This window comes from Desmodus rotundus, chromosome 7 (genome assembly GCF_022682495.2).
Source record: "Desmodus rotundus isolate HL8 chromosome 7, HLdesRot8A.1, whole genome shotgun sequence".
NCBI classification, from domain to species: domain Eukaryota; kingdom Metazoa; phylum Chordata; class Mammalia; order Chiroptera; family Phyllostomidae; genus Desmodus; species Desmodus rotundus.
The window spans coordinates 37007266-37024648 of NC_071393.1; the positions used below are offsets into that span (position 1 = coordinate 37007266).

Consider the following 17383-nt stretch of genomic DNA (forward strand, 5'->3'; position numbering starts at 1 on the left):
GTGCTGGAAAAAACTACTACCAACTAAAATCAAAATATTCTTCAAAAATGGAAGGGAAAAAGTACTTATACAAAAAATGTCTATTAAGTGCCTACTACGTGCCAGGTGTTCTGGGAGTACAGCAATGAATAAAACAAGGCCTCTGCTCTCATGGAGCTTTCATCTCTATGCAAGAGGTCTGAATATAAACAAAATAATAAAGGGAGTATGTCAGGCGGTATCTCTGTTGCTCCTCCTTGAAAAAAATTAAGCATCCATGTTATTTCCAATCATCTTTCCCCGACTAGTCATATCTTATGATTCGTATTTCTGAGATTTTATTTTTTAAGTGTATTTCTGTCAAGACTTTCCATAGCATTTAACATTGCTTATATATGTGTTTCTGATTAATCAGTAATACCTCTTAATTTGTAGTTTATAACCCATTGCTCATATAGTGTGATTGGTTTAGAACATCAGAGCAGCAATCTCAACATATTTGGTCTCAGAACCCCAGCCCCTTCTTTAAAAAAATTTTATTTGTTTATTTTTAGAGAGAAGGGAAGGCAGGGAGAAAGAGTAAGAGAAACACAGATGTGTGAGAGAAACAATCAGTTGCCTCTCGCATGCCCCCAACCAGGGGCCTGGCTGGCAACCCAGGTATGTTCCCTGACCTGGCATTGAACTGGCACCTTTTTGGTTTGCAGGATGATGACCAAGCCACTGAGCCACGACAGTAAGGGCCCGGAACCCCTTTTTATATCTTAAAAATTATTGAGTATGCCAAAAAGTTTTGCTCATGTGAGTTTTAACTATTAAAATTTATCATTAGATATTAAAACTGAGAATTTTAAAAATATTTACCCAGTCATTAAAATTTACAGTAATAAACCCCATTATATGCTAAAACCAAAATACTTTCATGAAAATAAATATGTTCCAAAGCAAAAATTTGTGAGAAGAGTGTTCTATTTCACATAATTGAAAGTCTTTGATATCTGGCTAACTAGAAAATAGCAGTATTCTCACATCTGCTTCCGCATGCAATCTCTTGGATATGTTATTGTTTGAAGGATAAAGAGAATGTGGCCTCACAAAAATAATGTATTTGGAAAAAGGAGGAGCACTTTCATAGCCTTTTCAGTTAATTATTGACCAAAATGCAAAAAGTGGTAGTTTCTTAAAAGCTTGTTGCAAGGTAGTCTCTGAGACCGTACCATAAACCTCTTATTCTCCCCACCCTCACTTTCCCAAATTTATTAAAGAAAAAGCATTCATGGTAAATCTCTAGAACAGTCAATTTTCTGGGATTCTTTCCTTGGAAATGTGACATTTCATTTCCAAACACATGCCAGAGCGTACATACACGGTTCCCAATTGTACTAAGATGAGAGGCTGAAACCCTAAAATGTTTTTCTTCCAACATTCCCCAGTCTGTGGTTTCTGTCTTTGGATCAGCAACAACTGCCTGAACAGTTACTGCGGCTTCATTAATTTTTGTCTGTAGCTCTCTGAGCTCTTCTATACAAAGCAATTGCAGTATTTGAGCAGTTCCATTAAGAACTGAATCTTCTACATCCGGCCAAGATGGAGGAGTGGCAGACATACTTCGCATCCTTGCACAACCATAAGAAGGTTCACAAGTAACCTCAAAACAGAATGCAATGAGAACTGCTAGAAAATCGAAATGCATGGAAGTCAGACAACCAAGGATTTAAAGACATATTCATCCAGACGAGTCTGAGCAGCAGAGCTGGAGAGCTGGGTGGAGAAGACGCAGTGTGGTGTTGGGCCACCAAAACAGGTAGTCCCACATTCATGTGCGGTGGATAAAAACTGGGAGGAACACCTGGGGAGCCAGCCATCCCAGCCTCGAGTGAGACTGCAAAATCCAGGGTTCCATAAACAGAAAAATAAACCCTCATAACTTCTGGCTGTAAAAACTACTGGGGGTTAGGGCAACAGAAGGAACTGCCCATCTCTCAGGACAGTCTGTTAAAAGGACCCATACCACTCTAGAACATACACAAGCCCACCCACTCTGGGATTCAGCACCAGGGAAGCAACTAGAAAAGTGCAAGTCGCATACAGGAAGTGGGGGAAATGACTGGAAACCAGGGAGAGCCAAGCAAGCAACATTGTTCCCTCTCCAACCCCTCCCCCCCATATAGTGCCACAAAGCAGCAAAGTGCCCCCACCCCCAATACCTAAGGCTCTGCCCCTTACAACTTACAAGTGTGCCAAGACAGAGTAAAAGCAGCTCTACCTAATATACAGAAACAAACACAGGGAGCCTGACAAATTGAGGAGACAAAGAAACATGGCCCAAATGAAAGGACAGATCAAAACTCCAGAAAAAGAACTAAGCAAAATAGAGTTAACTCACCTATCACATGCAGAGTTCAAAACACTGGTGATAAGGATGCTTAGAGATCTATTTGAGTATAGCAAACACTTAAGGGAAGAAATGAAGGCTATACTAAGTGAAATAAAGAAAAATCCACAGGGAACCAACAGTGAAGGGAAGGAAGCTAGGGTTCAAATGAGCGATTTGGAACATAAGGAAGAAATAAACAGTCAACCAGTACGGAATGAAGAAACAAGAATTCAAAAAACTGAGGAGAGAATAAGACAACTCTGGGACATCTCCAAATATAACAACATCTGAATCATAGTAATGCCAGAAGGAGAAAAGGAAATGCAAGAAACTGAAAACTTATTTGAAAAACTAATTAAAGGAAACTTCCCTCATTTGGTGAAAGAAACAGACATACAAGTCCAGGAAGCAAAGAGGCCCAAACAAGCTGGACCCAGAGGACAACACCAAGGCACATCGTAATTAAAATGCCAAAGGTTAAAGAAAAAGAGAAAATCTTAGAAGCAGCAAGAAAAAAGAAGAGTTACCTACAAAGAAGTTCCCATAAGACTGTCGGCTGATTTCTCAAAAGAAATTTTGCAGGCTAGAAGGGACTGGCAAGAAGTATGCAAAGTCATGAAAAGCAAGGACCTACAACCAAGATTCTCTATCCAGCAAAGCAATCATTTAGAATGGAAGGGCAGATAAAGTGCTTTCCAGATAAGGTAAAGTTAAAGGAATTTATTATCACCGAGCCCTTACTATATGAAATGTTAAAGGGACTTATCTAAGAAAAAGATCAAAACTATGAACAGTAAAATAACAACAAACTCACACTTATTAACAACCGAACCTAAAACAAAAACAAAAACACACTAAGCAAACAAGTAGAACAGGAACAGAATCAAAGAAATGGAGATCGCATGGAGGGTTATCAGCAGGGAGGGGCAAGGGGGAAAATGGGGGGAAAGGTACAGGGATTAAGCATAAATGGTAGGTACAAGATAGGGGAGGTTAAGAATAGTACAGGAAATGGAGAAGCCAAAGTTATATGCACAACCCATGGATGGACATGAACTAAAGGGGGGATTGCCAGAGGGAAGGCGGGTACCAGGCGGAGGAGGGCAAAGGGCAGGAAAAAATTAGGACAACTGTAACAGCCTAATCAATAAAAACACTTAAAAAAAAAAAAAAAAAGAATGGAATCTCCTGTGTCAAAAACCAAGAATATGTTTGTCTAAAGCAACAGTCTTTAGTTTTGTTTGATTTGTTCTTGCTTGATTTGCTTTAGCAAATCCATCTTATGCCAGGCACTCCTGGACCAAAATTCAAATTGCTTTAAACATTACCGGGTAATAATGATGACACTGAATCTGAAGGTTAACCAAAACTCTCACACCAGCCTTAAAAATCAAGATTATTCACATCCAAATTGATCAATGTCTCTGCACTTTTAGCTGCAGCAATAGTGTTTTTCGTGTAATGAGGTATCAAGTCCTTAGACTTACAGCTAAACCAAGAAGCCAGTCAATTGCTTCATATGGATCTTGAATCTTGAAAGCACATACATTTCAAAGAACTTGGGCCAGTCACTGTTATGGGTGTTTTTCTTAAATCACATCTTCTAGCTTGTAGTGTCTAATTTTCTGGTCTTCAAGCCAAGCAACAAAGTTTCTAAATTGAACTTTGCAGTTGAAACCAGCAGGTTCCAGGGCTGTCAGCCTGGAACATGGTCCAGGCTTCCCACTATGGTCCCTCCAGGTTTGGCCAGGAGAGGTGAGGCAAGGAGGTACAAGGGGCAAAAGCACTCATAACAACTCATATTCTTGTTATATTAAAATACAATGGCTCATTTAGAATTTTGAATGGATCATTTATCAATGCACTGACTGTGAAATATCACAACTGGTCATTGGAAAGTTGGGCATTTGGAAAATAATGGTTCATTTTGTCATGCAGATCTTCTACATGTTGATACAGTTTATCACATAATATTTCATTAGAAGTTTTTAAATACTAAAAAGCTGTCAGGCTCACACTGGCAGATACAAGATTTCTAAAATTCTAAGTTTCACTTGAAAACTTCAGCTACTGACAGGAGTTTTGCTTGAAATGACAGGCATATTTCATTCATTTGAAGAAACATTTACCATGTGTTTATTTGCTATTTGTCTAAATAGTCTGTCAATCATTTTTTCAAGTAAAAGTGATATTCCAACACACAAACAGCTTGCTCAGGTCACAAGTCAAACAAACATCTTTGAGACCACCACTGTGCTTCAACACAGCAGTGCTCCACACATACCTCCAATTTTGCTACATAAGCTATTAAGATGTACACTCAACGGACAGATGTGAAACTCAGAATTTCTAGCATCATCCAGGACAGTAAGCACAACTAGTCCTTATTACTGGGCAGCAGTGAAGAATACAATTACTACTGGGATGGTGTGGGGTCACTGATTTGATCTGTGCTAACATTCCTGTCGTTTATCACCCATTGCTTCTCTCCCATCAGTACAAATGTCAGCACATTTAAAAAGGCAAATAATTTCTTAGTATTATCATAAAAGTTTTTCTTTCATGGACCATATTTTGCAAACTACTGTATTAAAGTGACTCAATTATTTTTAACATCACTGTCAGTTTATGTATCAGGCAACTATACTCAAATTAATAAAGTTTATAAAAGGGTCACCATTTGTTCCGGGGCCTTAAAAAAACTTGTCCTCTTGGAATTTAAACACCTTTTTCTTGCCATCTTCTTACACTATTACTGCAACATTATCTAGAAATCATAAAATAACTTAGTGCCAGAAGAACATCTTGTCTACCTCCTTTTTGTTTACAGGTAAGGAAACCAAGGCAGCAAGCATTAACTGGACAACGACTAACTCCAACAAGCATTTACTGAATTGCTAATGTCAGGAGACTGTGTCAGTGTGCGGCATGCTATGGATGACGGAGGCTCACTTCTCACCCCTCACAACTCTCCTATCTAGCTAGCCAGACACACTTAGGTATTAGAATAAACTACATTACAACCTCATGTAGGCTATACCAAACTTCATATGAAGGGCTATGCAAACATAAATAAGGAAGCATTGGAAAGGTAGAGGATAGGGACCCAGAAAATCTGAGAAGGGTCTGAATAGGAGTACATAAGGCAGTTAGGAAGAGAAAGAATATCACAAAGAAGAACCAGCTTGAGCAAAAATAGGAAAACACAAAGTTGTAGTGTATTGTAGTATTACACAGTTAGAAGTAGTGCAATGGAGGTGGTAGGAGAATCAGGAACAAGAGCAGATGAGATTGAAAAAATTAGCTGGGGAAGCCATGAATGCCCTACAGAGAAACCTAGACTAGACTTATAACAGGATCCGGGGATTGGGGGGAGCAATGAAGTCTTTTTAGCAGGAAAATGACTACTGTATTTGTATTTGGTAGTATGACTGGAAGCAGAGGCAAGGAGGCAAAATAAAAAGAGGCCAGAGATTAGGATTACTTCGTAGAAAGGTTAGGGATAACAAAAAATGTATTTCAGAGGTAACTTAATCAGAGCTAACTGAATGTGGGAAATTCAGGGAGAAAAAGAAAAAGATGATTTTTAAATCCCAAGAATGGCTAACTAGTAAGTTAATCAGAGGTAGAAAGCCTTGAGGAGAGAAGGCAGTAAATTTGGATTTCAAATGGAATTCACAGAAGTGCCTGTCCAAATGTCTCAAATTTCAATGTGTCCACATTAGAGGTTTTTACTTATAAGTACTTGCTAAGAATCAGAAAATACTTCAGAGTCTCTGGGTTACTTAACCCTTAAAAAATTATTATTTTTACAATAATGATTAAGAGAAAGTATATTATCAAAAAATTGGAGTCAGTTAATACTTGAATTATAAAGGTTTCAAAGGAGACAGCAAAGCAAGCTTGAGGAGAAGTGACTGGAATTATAGCTATTCTTAGCATTGCCTAAACAAATGTCTTAGTACTACAGAAATGTTACCTAATACTTCATTATCTGCTCTACTTTCTGCCAAAATGTATTAAGTGTCAGGTCAATTGTGACACTTCTTTCAAATGGAACACAGCAAAAAGAAAAAAAATGCTATTGAACATAGTTTACATTTTTATTAAAAAATTACGTGAGAAAATTCCTGGCACAGTATTTGGCATTACTCATTTATATCCTTACAACCTCAAGGCCTTAATACCAGCACTCACATTTTTTAAAATGAAAAAAAGGTAGAGCTCTAAAAAGTTAATCTGCAGAGCTGCTGCTAGCTCAAAAAGAATTTTGTAAACTGCCGGCTGAGATACCAAACTACCAATGAGGCATCTACTGTGCACCAAGATACATCAAGAAATGAGACATTATATCCAAGATCAAGCCAGATTACCACTGGGTGGCTGAAAATTTAGGAAGAAAGCAAAATTTTAGGAAGAAATTTAAGTTGTATACGACTATAGAAATATACTGACTGAAAAAGTGCTGTTCTTTTGGAATTGAAAATTCAACATTGGCCCACATTTTAATTAGCTAGGGCAGTTTTGTTTTGCTTTGTTTCAAATACTATTCAGTTTTTGAAAACACTAAAAATAAGGCAAGGACTTGACTACTATTTCTATGGGCCCCAAAGGATCCTGTCATCCTGGGTTAAAAGTCTGATCATTCTCTCACCTAACAGTAAGTGATCATCAAACGTCAGCCTAAATAAATTCTCATCCTTCTATTTATATCATTTAAAGGGAATGATTAAGCTATTTATAAACTTACATAGTAACAGTGTCAACATCAAAGGTTGACCTGTATTCAAGGTCTGTCCAGAAGGCATCCAGCTATGTAATATGAAAAATAGACACAATGATTGAAGAAGATACAAGATACAAGAAAAACACTGAACACAGGACAATGACACCTCAGTCCCCTTTAAAGTAGGCACTTTGGGACCTCACACAGTTCTCCCAATCACCATCAGGTGCCCCATCATACATTCCTGAATCTCATGGTTGGTCTGAAATCTCTTCCCTTTCAAAGGTGATTTTAGTTTTAGGAAAAGCCGGAAGTCACAGGGTGCCAAATCTGGGCTGTTGGGGGCTGAGTCACCTGGGTGATTTGCTGTTTTACCAAAACACTCTGACCGACCTTGAGCATGATGCATGAGCAGTCGCACTGTCGTGATGAAGCTGCTAATCACTAGTTGCCCAAAGCTGCGTCCTGAATCATCTGAATAGTTTCTACACGGGAAATGTTCAAGCTTAATACAAAATCTGATGCAGATTCATTGCTCTACTCGTTCAGGCATTTTGAGTGTGTGGCCACAAAGTACACATGCTCACTCAGTGGCATCTAGCCCCCACTGACTAGTACAGTGAAGACATCATTGTTCACGCTTGTACATTCCAGTCCACTCTCCTTGGCTGCCAGGTGACACTGGTGTCCGGCAAACCCAAACCCTTCTTGTTGTATTAACAATGGCTGCACTCTTTCCGGACAGACTTCTTATATACTGTCATGGTCTCAGCAAAGTTATGGACTATGATCTGTTGCCCAGCAGAAGAAAAATAGTACGTATCTAATGTTAAATAAGGTAGGCAATATGCATAATTACAGGTCAAATGTCATAAAAGAAATGAAGAAAGGCAGACTGATTAACTGCAGGAAGAAAAGTTTTTCCTTCAAGCTTCTAAAACAATACTTATGTTTTAAAAAAACAGGTGGTGTGTTTTTTTTTTAATCCAAAGGGCCACCCTAGGAACAATGCATATGAGTAAACATGAAAGCAGATTTTAATTCCAGTTTTTTAAAAAAAATCAGGAGTTAAATATTGGAATGAGCCATATCATGAAACAGCTCAGTCATTTATTTGTACTTAAGCAGAGACTAGAATGTTACACAGAGAATTCTTTATAGAGACACTAGGCAGTAACAGAGGCTCCCAACCTTGGATGCGCATTCATATAATCCAGGGCAGGGAACTGTTTAATGACAATCCCTACACCAAAGTCCCAAGACCCATTTTTAGTCTGGGATGGGGCCTGAGTGCCTATCTTTTAAAAATCATCAGGTAAAGATATCTTAATAAGATAAGCAGACTGCATCAATGTCAACAAATTAGTTGTGATATTATACTATAATTTTGCAAGATATTACTACTGCGGTAAAAGGTATGTGGGATCCCTCTGCATTACTTTTTGTCAGCGCATGTGAATCTGTAATTATTTCAAAATAAAAAGTGTAATAAAAAAAATCCAGGTGATTCTATGTAGCTACACTTAAAAAAAAAAAAAGTCAGTGGACTGGAGAATCTCAAATTCCTCCCAAATCTAAGAGACTGCAAATGATTCTTTTAATCTTAGCCACTGAAAGGTAATTTGGAATGCTTATCATTTTAAGGTATAATAATGCTCTGCAAAGCCAAATACAAATATTTAAGGTTAATCAAAACTAAAAAAAATCCAAAAACTACGATGCCCTCCCAATGGTATATAAAGTGAATGGATAAACATTATACATAGTTGTCATTCCCTTCTGACTGAGCCAAATATAAATAAATAAATAGGTAGATAGATAGTAGGAGCCTCTAAGGCAGCCCCAAGGATCCCTGCCTCCTGGTCTTCACTTTCATGTATAATCCACTCCTCTTGATTATGGCCTGGATTTAGTTACTCACTTACAACAAGTAGAATATGGCAAAGTTATGGGATGTCACTTCTAATTGAAGTTATAAAAAGACTGTAGCTTCTTCCATCTTGGGGTTCTGTCCCAGACACCTTGCTCAGAAGGGAAGAAGCTACTGTGTTGCAAGCTAAACTTTATGGAGAGCCCACATGGCAAGGAACTGATGTCTCTGGCCACCACCACCAGCCCATGAAAATCTGAGGCCTAGCAAAGGCCATATAAATGACCTTGGAAGGGGATCCTCTCCCAATCAAGCCTTGAGACCTGCAATCCTGATCGAACTTTGGTTGCAACCTTGTAAGAAAGAGACCCTGAGGGGGTAGAAGGAAAGATACAAGAGGGTATATGGGGGATAAATGGTAATGGGAAAAAACACAGTAAAAAGAAAAAAGAAACTATTAAAAAAAAAAAAAGGAAGATGCACCCAGCCAAGCTGAATCTACAGTGATGATCCACAGAAAACTCTAAGATAATAAATGTTTGTTGTTTTTAAGCCACTAAGTTTTGGGGTAATATAGGGCTAAAGAGCAGTAGTGGTAAAACCCCAAAAAAGAAATCTACTGTGATGACTTGTGCCTACCTTTCTTCATTGTATCAAACCTCCAAGCTTCTACAACACTATCATCATCAATTTATACACTCTTCTGCTTTAGCTGACTTCACCTTCCAAATTCTCATTTCATTCAATTTCTCAGTATGGCTTCCTATTCCTCTAATCTATCCATCCAAATCCTAGCAATCTTCCAGATCTGATTACCTATTACTATTCACTTAGCACTTGACTAAACTACTTAACTGACCTAACAACTTTGAGAGTTTAAATTCAAAGAGATCATGAACTCCTTCAAAAGAAGTCTTCTCAGTTTCTTCAACATTTAGTACAGTATTGAGCAGCCTTTACAGTATCCAAGACCTTATATCCCTTCCAATGTATTAAATAAAGAAACTCAACTATTTCAGTTTAAAAAAAACAAAAAGCAAAAACAAACAAAAAAGCCCAAGTAATGGCGAAGGGTGGAAGGAAAACCAAGTGCTCCGACCTAAAATGTGAATTGTCACTAGCTTGGTTTGCATATTTAAAAGAACTGAGTAAAGACCACTATTTGAAGGATGGCCTGGTAGTGTTGTCCAGGCTCTTGAAATTTTCCTTTCATTGGTTGCTTAAACAACTTGCCTCCCACCATTAACCCATCTCTGTAGTAATTTGTAACAAGTTATAACAACAAGGAGAAACACTGCTGTTAAATTTCCACTACATTTTGCGGAAAAAAGCCATACAGACTTTTTGGCCAACTCAATACATCAGTGTATTGAGAGACCTTAGGCAGTACTTTAACTTGCATTAGCATCACTGCTTGATAAAACAGACTGCTGGACCCCACTGCTAAAGAGCTTCTTATTCAACAATAATTAATGTAACTTAAAGCTTCTAGTTCAAAGAGATCAGTTGGGAAAAGATTAGCACGTTCAAGAGCAGTAAACCATACCCAACACCTTATGACCTTCAAAACACACAGCCACACTCTTAGACACCTTCTCCCCTTCCTCTCCCTCTCTTACGCCCCCATCCAAACAAGTTAACTAAGTTCGTCTGACGTGTACACTAGAGTTCAACTTCTTGGAAACAATGGGCATCTCCAATTAAGGATGTTAAACAAAACATTAATGTAAAAAAGATCAATCTAGTAGTTCAACTCTCTTGTTTTAACTTCCCAGATTAAAAAAAAAAAAAAAAAAGCTAAAAAAACCCCCTAAGGTTAAAATATAAATTAACTTGCTATTTAGAAAAAAGCCAGGGCTAGAACAGACTCCCAGTCAGTGCAAAATATGCTAAAGTATCTCTCAATTTATGCTTGAAACTTCACCTTAGAAGTTCTTTAAATTAAACCTTTTAGTTAAATAAAAGGGGTGAAATATCAACAGCCAACAGCAAATTCCCCCACCAAGGGTTAGGTTATTACTGTTGTCTTTTTAAAACAAGCTATTTAGTGTAATAAATCTTATAATATAGCAAGATGCCCTCTCTATACCTCCTCTCCGACCACTCCCACTTGAACAGCCCATGCCCCTCTCCCTCAGTATACTCTTTAAAAGTGGCATTCCCAAGGGTTACTGCTGCCCTTCTCCCTCCACTCATTCTGAGTCAAAATCATGACAGGGAACAAACAGTGACCATTCCAGTGGTTCACAGCTGCCACTGAAGTGAATAAAAACGTATGTATGTTCAGGCCCCAAGTCAGACATAACTAATGAATAACCACCTCTGGCAATAGGGCGCAAGGACCTCTGCGTGCTACAAAGGCAAAATCTGTAGCATGGCAATTGGAACACAGGCACAACCAACATTTGCTGAACACTGCTGTGGAAACACAACGTGCCAGAATTGGGTAGTCTTTAATAAACTACCTAGCTAATTAGGAAATTACATTTAAAATCCTTACTTTTTAATATCAGCAATACTAGTTAGTTAATATAGTTGGGTAAGTTAAGGGCTTTAAGCATTTCTCTATCATTGGTTCAGGTTAAAGATAAAGAAAATCCCTGATCTTTTCTGAAAAGTTCAAAAGGAAAGCTACCATATTTTGCTGTGTATAAAGAGCTCCCGTGTGTAATGACTGCCCACATTTTTGGCCCAAACTTTCATGAAAAATAGCTTTTAATTTTTTAATTCAACTTTTAATTTATTTATATTTAGATACATTTTATATTATAAAGAAATTTTAGCATTTATTTTTGAACATATTATGGTATGAGAAATTTTATGTAACAAATAATTACAAAGCACAGGAACAGGTATAACACGCATCCTCATTTTTCCCTCAAAAACTTGGGCCGAAAAAGTGTGCATCATACACAGCAAAATACGGTAGGTAGCCACAAAGAATTTAAATAAAACAAAACAAAATTAAACTATAACAAGAGTTACAGAAAGCCAAAAAACCAAGTTTGCTAAAAGAAAAAGTGTTGACTTATTTGACTGAAGACTAGAACTAAACAGCAGATACAGACAAAAGTATTTGTCTGTTGTTGCCCAGAACTACTCCCCCAGAAAGAGTAATCAAATTCCCAAGGGAAGATCAACTTGGTGATTTTTTTACATTTCACTCATTTTCTCCCAAAAATGTATTTTTAAATTCACTAATAAGATACCTAATTTCATATGAAAACGTACAAAGCACAGGGGTGAGGGGAGGGGCAGGGCATTTTAATTTTTTAGAATTAACAGCAAGCTAAGCTGAACTAAGGAAACACAATGGTTTTTAACTTGATAAACTTAAAACTTATTCTCACATTAAACCAACATTGGTTTTTTAAATTGAAAAACTTAAGACTCATATTTAAGGCCTCTATGAATATAAAGTCTTATAAATCAGTAAAAGATAAATATCCCAAAAGGGTTTGTGAGCAAATGCAAAGGGCAATTTACAAAAGACACACCAATGCCCAATACACATGTTAAAAATTCAACCTTACCAGTTTTAAAAAGAAAGTAAATTTTGTAAATGATGATCATTTTACCCCAAACAAGCACCAACTGATGGGGGGGGTAGGGGGGACGACTAGCATAACCTTTTCTGAAAGCAATAAGATAATGTTTCAAATGCCTTGAAAATAAGCAAATCCTTTGACTCAGCAATTTAATTTAACCTAAGAAAATAAAGCATTCAAAGATTTATCTGTGAGGATATTCCCAATGAAGTTTATAAAAGCCAGAAAGTAAACAAAAGGGAAAGTCAAAAACGGACACATTAAATAAATTAATTTAGATCTGTGATCATGTAGGCACTTGAAAAATATTTACTGACAGGAAAGAATTAAGATGCCTTCTGCTTTTTCCATAGTGAAAACATAAACAGGACAGTATCATTCTGTTATTATTAGAAAATATGTATAGCTTACACAGAGTTTCTGGAAAGGACCACAGTTACAAATTTTGGTGTATCTCTCTGGGTGGCAGCTTATTTTGTCTTTTTTCCTTGCTCAGTTTTTTCTTACAATGTGTATATATTACATGTGTAACTTTTAAAGTTTAAATCCATTAACATAAATAACCTATAACATAACCACAGCACAGTTTACATCCAGTAAGTACGCCAGTTGGAGAAAAGATGGTCTGGGATAAAAATCCTATAGTTTAATTTACTGATATTTCTACATATGAACTTTCAGCAAGGGATAAACATTTTAAATTTGGGAGCTCTATTTAAAAGCATCCTTAACATAAAGTAGACTAGAAAAATGAAGTTTTCGAAAACTCAAGCATGGAAACATGGTAAAAGTAGGACACCTAAAAAATCGAGTATTTTGTAGGTCGTTTTAGTTCGGTTGTTTACTCTCTCTCCCCTAAAATAACCAAGAATGAATGATGTGGAGTGCATTACCTGTATGTCTGTTCCAGAAGTGGCATAAAGAACCTGTAAGGTTTGACCTCAGTGATTAAGACACATCTAAGAGCTGAGAAAGTTGGATGAGATTTAACTATGCAAAAAGAGATCATCAGTTACAAAGTTTAATAATAAAAGTCATGACTTCTTTTAAGCTAACTGAAATGCCAATAAGCTAGGTAATAAGTTTGAAAACATCAGATTCTATGTAGTTGTAAAAAATTAAGAGTATTTAAAGTTTCACTGTGAATTCTTTTGATAAAGTTTCCTCAAAAAAAGAAGAAGAAATTCTTAATTTAGTGGCCTATTAAGTCAACTGTCATATTTTGGGGATTAGAAAGAGTAAAACTTATCCTTCTTCTACAACCCTTCAATTTCCTCCTTACAGCACATTATCTGTATGAAAGTTTGAGATTTCCACTCTTTAGTAATGGCACCAGATATCACAGACTTTTTTTTACCACTATTCAAAACACTGCCTTCAAATGGGCCTAAATAGATGGTTTGATTTTCAAAAAAAAGTATTGCTTACAGGACAATACTGTAAAAATCTGTTAATCACGCAAACTCAACAAATAGGCAGTGACACACTGCTCATTTGCCAATGAATATTAGCCAATTGATTCTAAGGGAAGAAAATGTAATGACTGACAATAACTTGCTGCTCACGTATACAGTTTCCTTCCTTAGAAACTTGTGTTGTCTAAAAGTTGCACTAAATCAAGACTTCCTTTTTATTCTTCAATCGTATACCTGACCCCTCATAACTATTTTCCCCCAAACAAGTGGAAATTTTTTATTTCCTAAATTTCAAAAATGCAAAATCTGACCAACAAGGTTAAATAAAATGTGGTTATCAATTTAAACAAAGCCTAACATACTGACCACGAAATAAAAATTACCAGAAACGGGAGTCCAGAAGCAAAAAGTCTCTACTTTCTAAATCACAATAGAGTCTTGTCCAATGTCAAACAATAACACTGCGTTTTGCTGTTGTTTTAGCTGCAAGCGTGGGTATGCAATTTGCAATTACTCTTCCAACAGCTTCAAGTCAGTCATATGCTACTACAGGGAAAAGCAGCAGTTAGGCCCCAAACAACAAAGACGTAAGAAAACGGCAAGAAGGCTCACCGTCGGAAAAGAAGGGCCATCAGCACCTCTTCCGAGAAATAGTTCCCCTTCCCCCACCTTTAAGTAGGCACTCAGACTGCCAAGCAGATCCATTTCTTTATTAACTGGTGCCCACTTGGGGCAACCGTACACCAAGCCGCTCTCAGGCCTCCTCCAACCCCTTCCGAAAGTGCTCCAGGGAGACTGAAGGCCGGGGTACTCCTCTCCCGGGCCCAGGTTTTCCTACTCTTCCCCACCATCCTCCTCCGCCCCGCCCCGCCCCTGTGGTCGCTTCTCCTGCCAGAGGAAGGACACCGGCCCCAGACGCGGCCAGGAATTGCCCGCAAGAGAAGTCTCTGGCGGCCGGAGGCCTCCGCCATAGCAGGACCTGGGAAGCACCGCCCCCAGCGCACCTCCCCACACCCGGCTAACCGGCGAACGTCTGCTTTCGACACTCTCGGTCCTCGGCAGAGGCAGCGGAGGAGACTAGGGCGGAGCGGGCCGGGCTGCGCACCAGGCCCAGGCCTGCCCCTCGGGGCCGCGCGGGCCCCCCGACTCCGCTCCCTGGCCAAGCCCGGTAAGGGCAAACGCGGCGGCCACCCTCACCTGGATGACCTCGTTGACCTCCCGGATACATTCCACCATGTGTTGCAGTATCTGCTCGGCCGTGAGCACTTCGTAGCGGTAATCCTCCTCTTGCTCGTGACCCGGCCCGCCGCCGCCACCGCCGCCGCCGCTGCCGCCGCCGGGTCCCAAGGCGCTGCCGCCGCCGCCGCCCGTCACCCCGCACAGCAGTCCGTCCCGCTCCCCGCCGACGCCCAGCCCGGGCTCCACCAGCTCCACCTCGCCCAGATCCAGGTTATCATCGTCCGGCTCGTCCTCGTCCTCTTCCTCCTCCTCGGCGCCGCTGTCTTCCTCGCTGCACTCTTCGTCCTCGTCGAACTCGTAGTTGTAGCCCTCGTCCGAGTCCATGGCGCGACGCGCGGGGGCCCGGCGGACGCTGGCCCTGAGGCGGGGAGAGGGCGGGGACGCCCAGGCTCCGGGTCTCGCTCCGGCTCCGGCTGCTGTCCGGACGCAGGCCTGGCTCCGACCCCGCGGGCCGCGGCTCCTCCCCTGGCGCGGCCGTTGGCAGTTGCCGGCTGGAGGCGGCGGCCGCGGCGGCGGCGAGGGGGGGCGCGAAGGAGGGAGGGAGCCAGCAAGGGGGCCGCTCGCCTCCCGCCTCAGTCAGACGCGGTTCCGCTCCGGCCTCCGAGAGAAAAGAGTCCCCAGCGCCACCTCCACGGCCGCTGCTACCGCTACTGAGCCAACAAAGGGGCGAGCGTCAGAGCGTCGCGCTGCGTAATCGCGTCACTATTCCTGGCGTCACCGCGCCCCGCCCCGGCGCCCCTGCGTGGTGTGCGGGGAGACCCCACGGCCCGGCCTGACACTGGAAGCGCGCCACAGCGAGAACGGTCTCGGTTCCGGCTGCGGTGGCCACGGAGGCGGAGACCACTGGACCCTGCGCTTGAGGAGGCAGTGGCCTCCCCGTCACCGCGAGAGGGCCTTGTCCCTCGCCGCCCCCCCCCAGGGGGTGTTTTTTGCCACAGGCCTTAGAGATCCATACCCCTCCCACAAGCCGGTGGGGAAGCGGCCTTCTTGTCCGCCCTAAAGTTATTCTGGGACGATCTGGGACGTTGAGCCAAAATTCCTGTCCAGGCTACTAAACGGAAGTCTGTGTTAGGCAGAACCTCTAAACGCGTGACAGATGAACCTCATCTTAAGTAGTTTGCTTCTGTGCACTGGTACAAACGGGCAGTGGTGTTAAAGTCGCCTGTAGTGACGTCATTTTAAAGGCGCTTTTCTTGAGCTGTGCTCAACAAGCACCAATTAATTGGGCACTGTATAAGGGCTTTACCTATTATTTCTCATGTTCGTGGGGCCACAGTATCCAATCCCCTTAGAAGACGAACTTAACCAAAGCGAGAGAACACTTTCCCTATTAGCCTCTGTGTGACCTAAAATATCAATCCTAAAAATGCTTTATAATGCATAATATATATTACACAGTATATAAAATGCATTTCAGTACAACAGTTGAGGCAATGATAGAAATATCTCCAAGGACCAAATATAGCAAAGAGACAGTGCTTGTCTGTTTTCTGGAAATGTGTGAGCTGAGTGTTAACAGGTGCTAGAAAGTAGGGAAGATGGTCTAGCCTCAGGGAATAACCGAAGGAAAAGCACAGCAGGTGTAAAGTAGTTCAGTTTGGGGATTTAAAGCTGTGTGTAAAGTAGTTCAGTTTGGGGATTTAAAGTTGAAGGAGGGGTAATATTAGGCAAGTTCGGGGCCAGGACAGTAAGGTATTTTATGCCAGTCTTTTTTGTGTGTGTGTTATTTTGTATTGTTGACACTATTGCAGATGTCCCCACTTTTCCTGCCTCCACCCAGCCTCTGTCCTTCCTTCCCAGGCCATCACCACACTGTTGTCTGTGTCCGTGGGTTAGGAATATATGTTCTTTAGCTAATCCCTTCATCTTTCGTCTAGTTTAAGAGGGGACTTAAGTCTTTGTAAGTAGGACAGGGGAGCCAAATAAGTGTTCTGAAGAAGGATTGGTCAAATTGAAAATCTTATTTTTTTTTTGGAAAATTTTTTCAAATCTGAATTCCTAAGTTATTGATAAATCTTACTGTTCAACAAACAGGTTCTCTTTGGAAACTGATTTTGAAAAGTTAGAAATTATGTAGTGTAAATAAGCCTCTACTAATTTGTCCCCCCCCTTTTTTTTTGAGTTTTTAAATAATCAGATTTCCTAAACAGGATTTGCACATTAAAGCTTTTAACATCAGTGCTGGTACTGTAGGTTTGGTCCTCTGATTCTGTTTCCATTTACTAACTC

At 40.3% G+C, this 17383-nt stretch overlaps 1 protein-coding gene and 1 pseudogene across 1 annotated transcript in view; both read right to left on the reverse strand.

Moving 5' to 3' along the window:
* Nucleotides 1-15810, reverse strand: part of ARIH1 (ariadne RBR E3 ubiquitin protein ligase 1) — a 130386-nt gene extending 114576 nt beyond the window's left edge. The window contains exon 1 of the mRNA XM_053927869.1: nucleotides 15113-15810. Coding sequence (XP_053783844.1) covers nucleotides 15113-15478 — 366 coding nt within the window. The 5' untranslated portion in view covers nucleotides 15479-15810. The remainder of the gene's footprint in view (nucleotides 1-15112) is intronic.
* On the reverse strand, nucleotides 1383-14886 carry LOC112301664 (uncharacterized; annotated as a pseudogene).
* Nucleotides 15811-17383: the final 1573 nt, after the last annotated feature.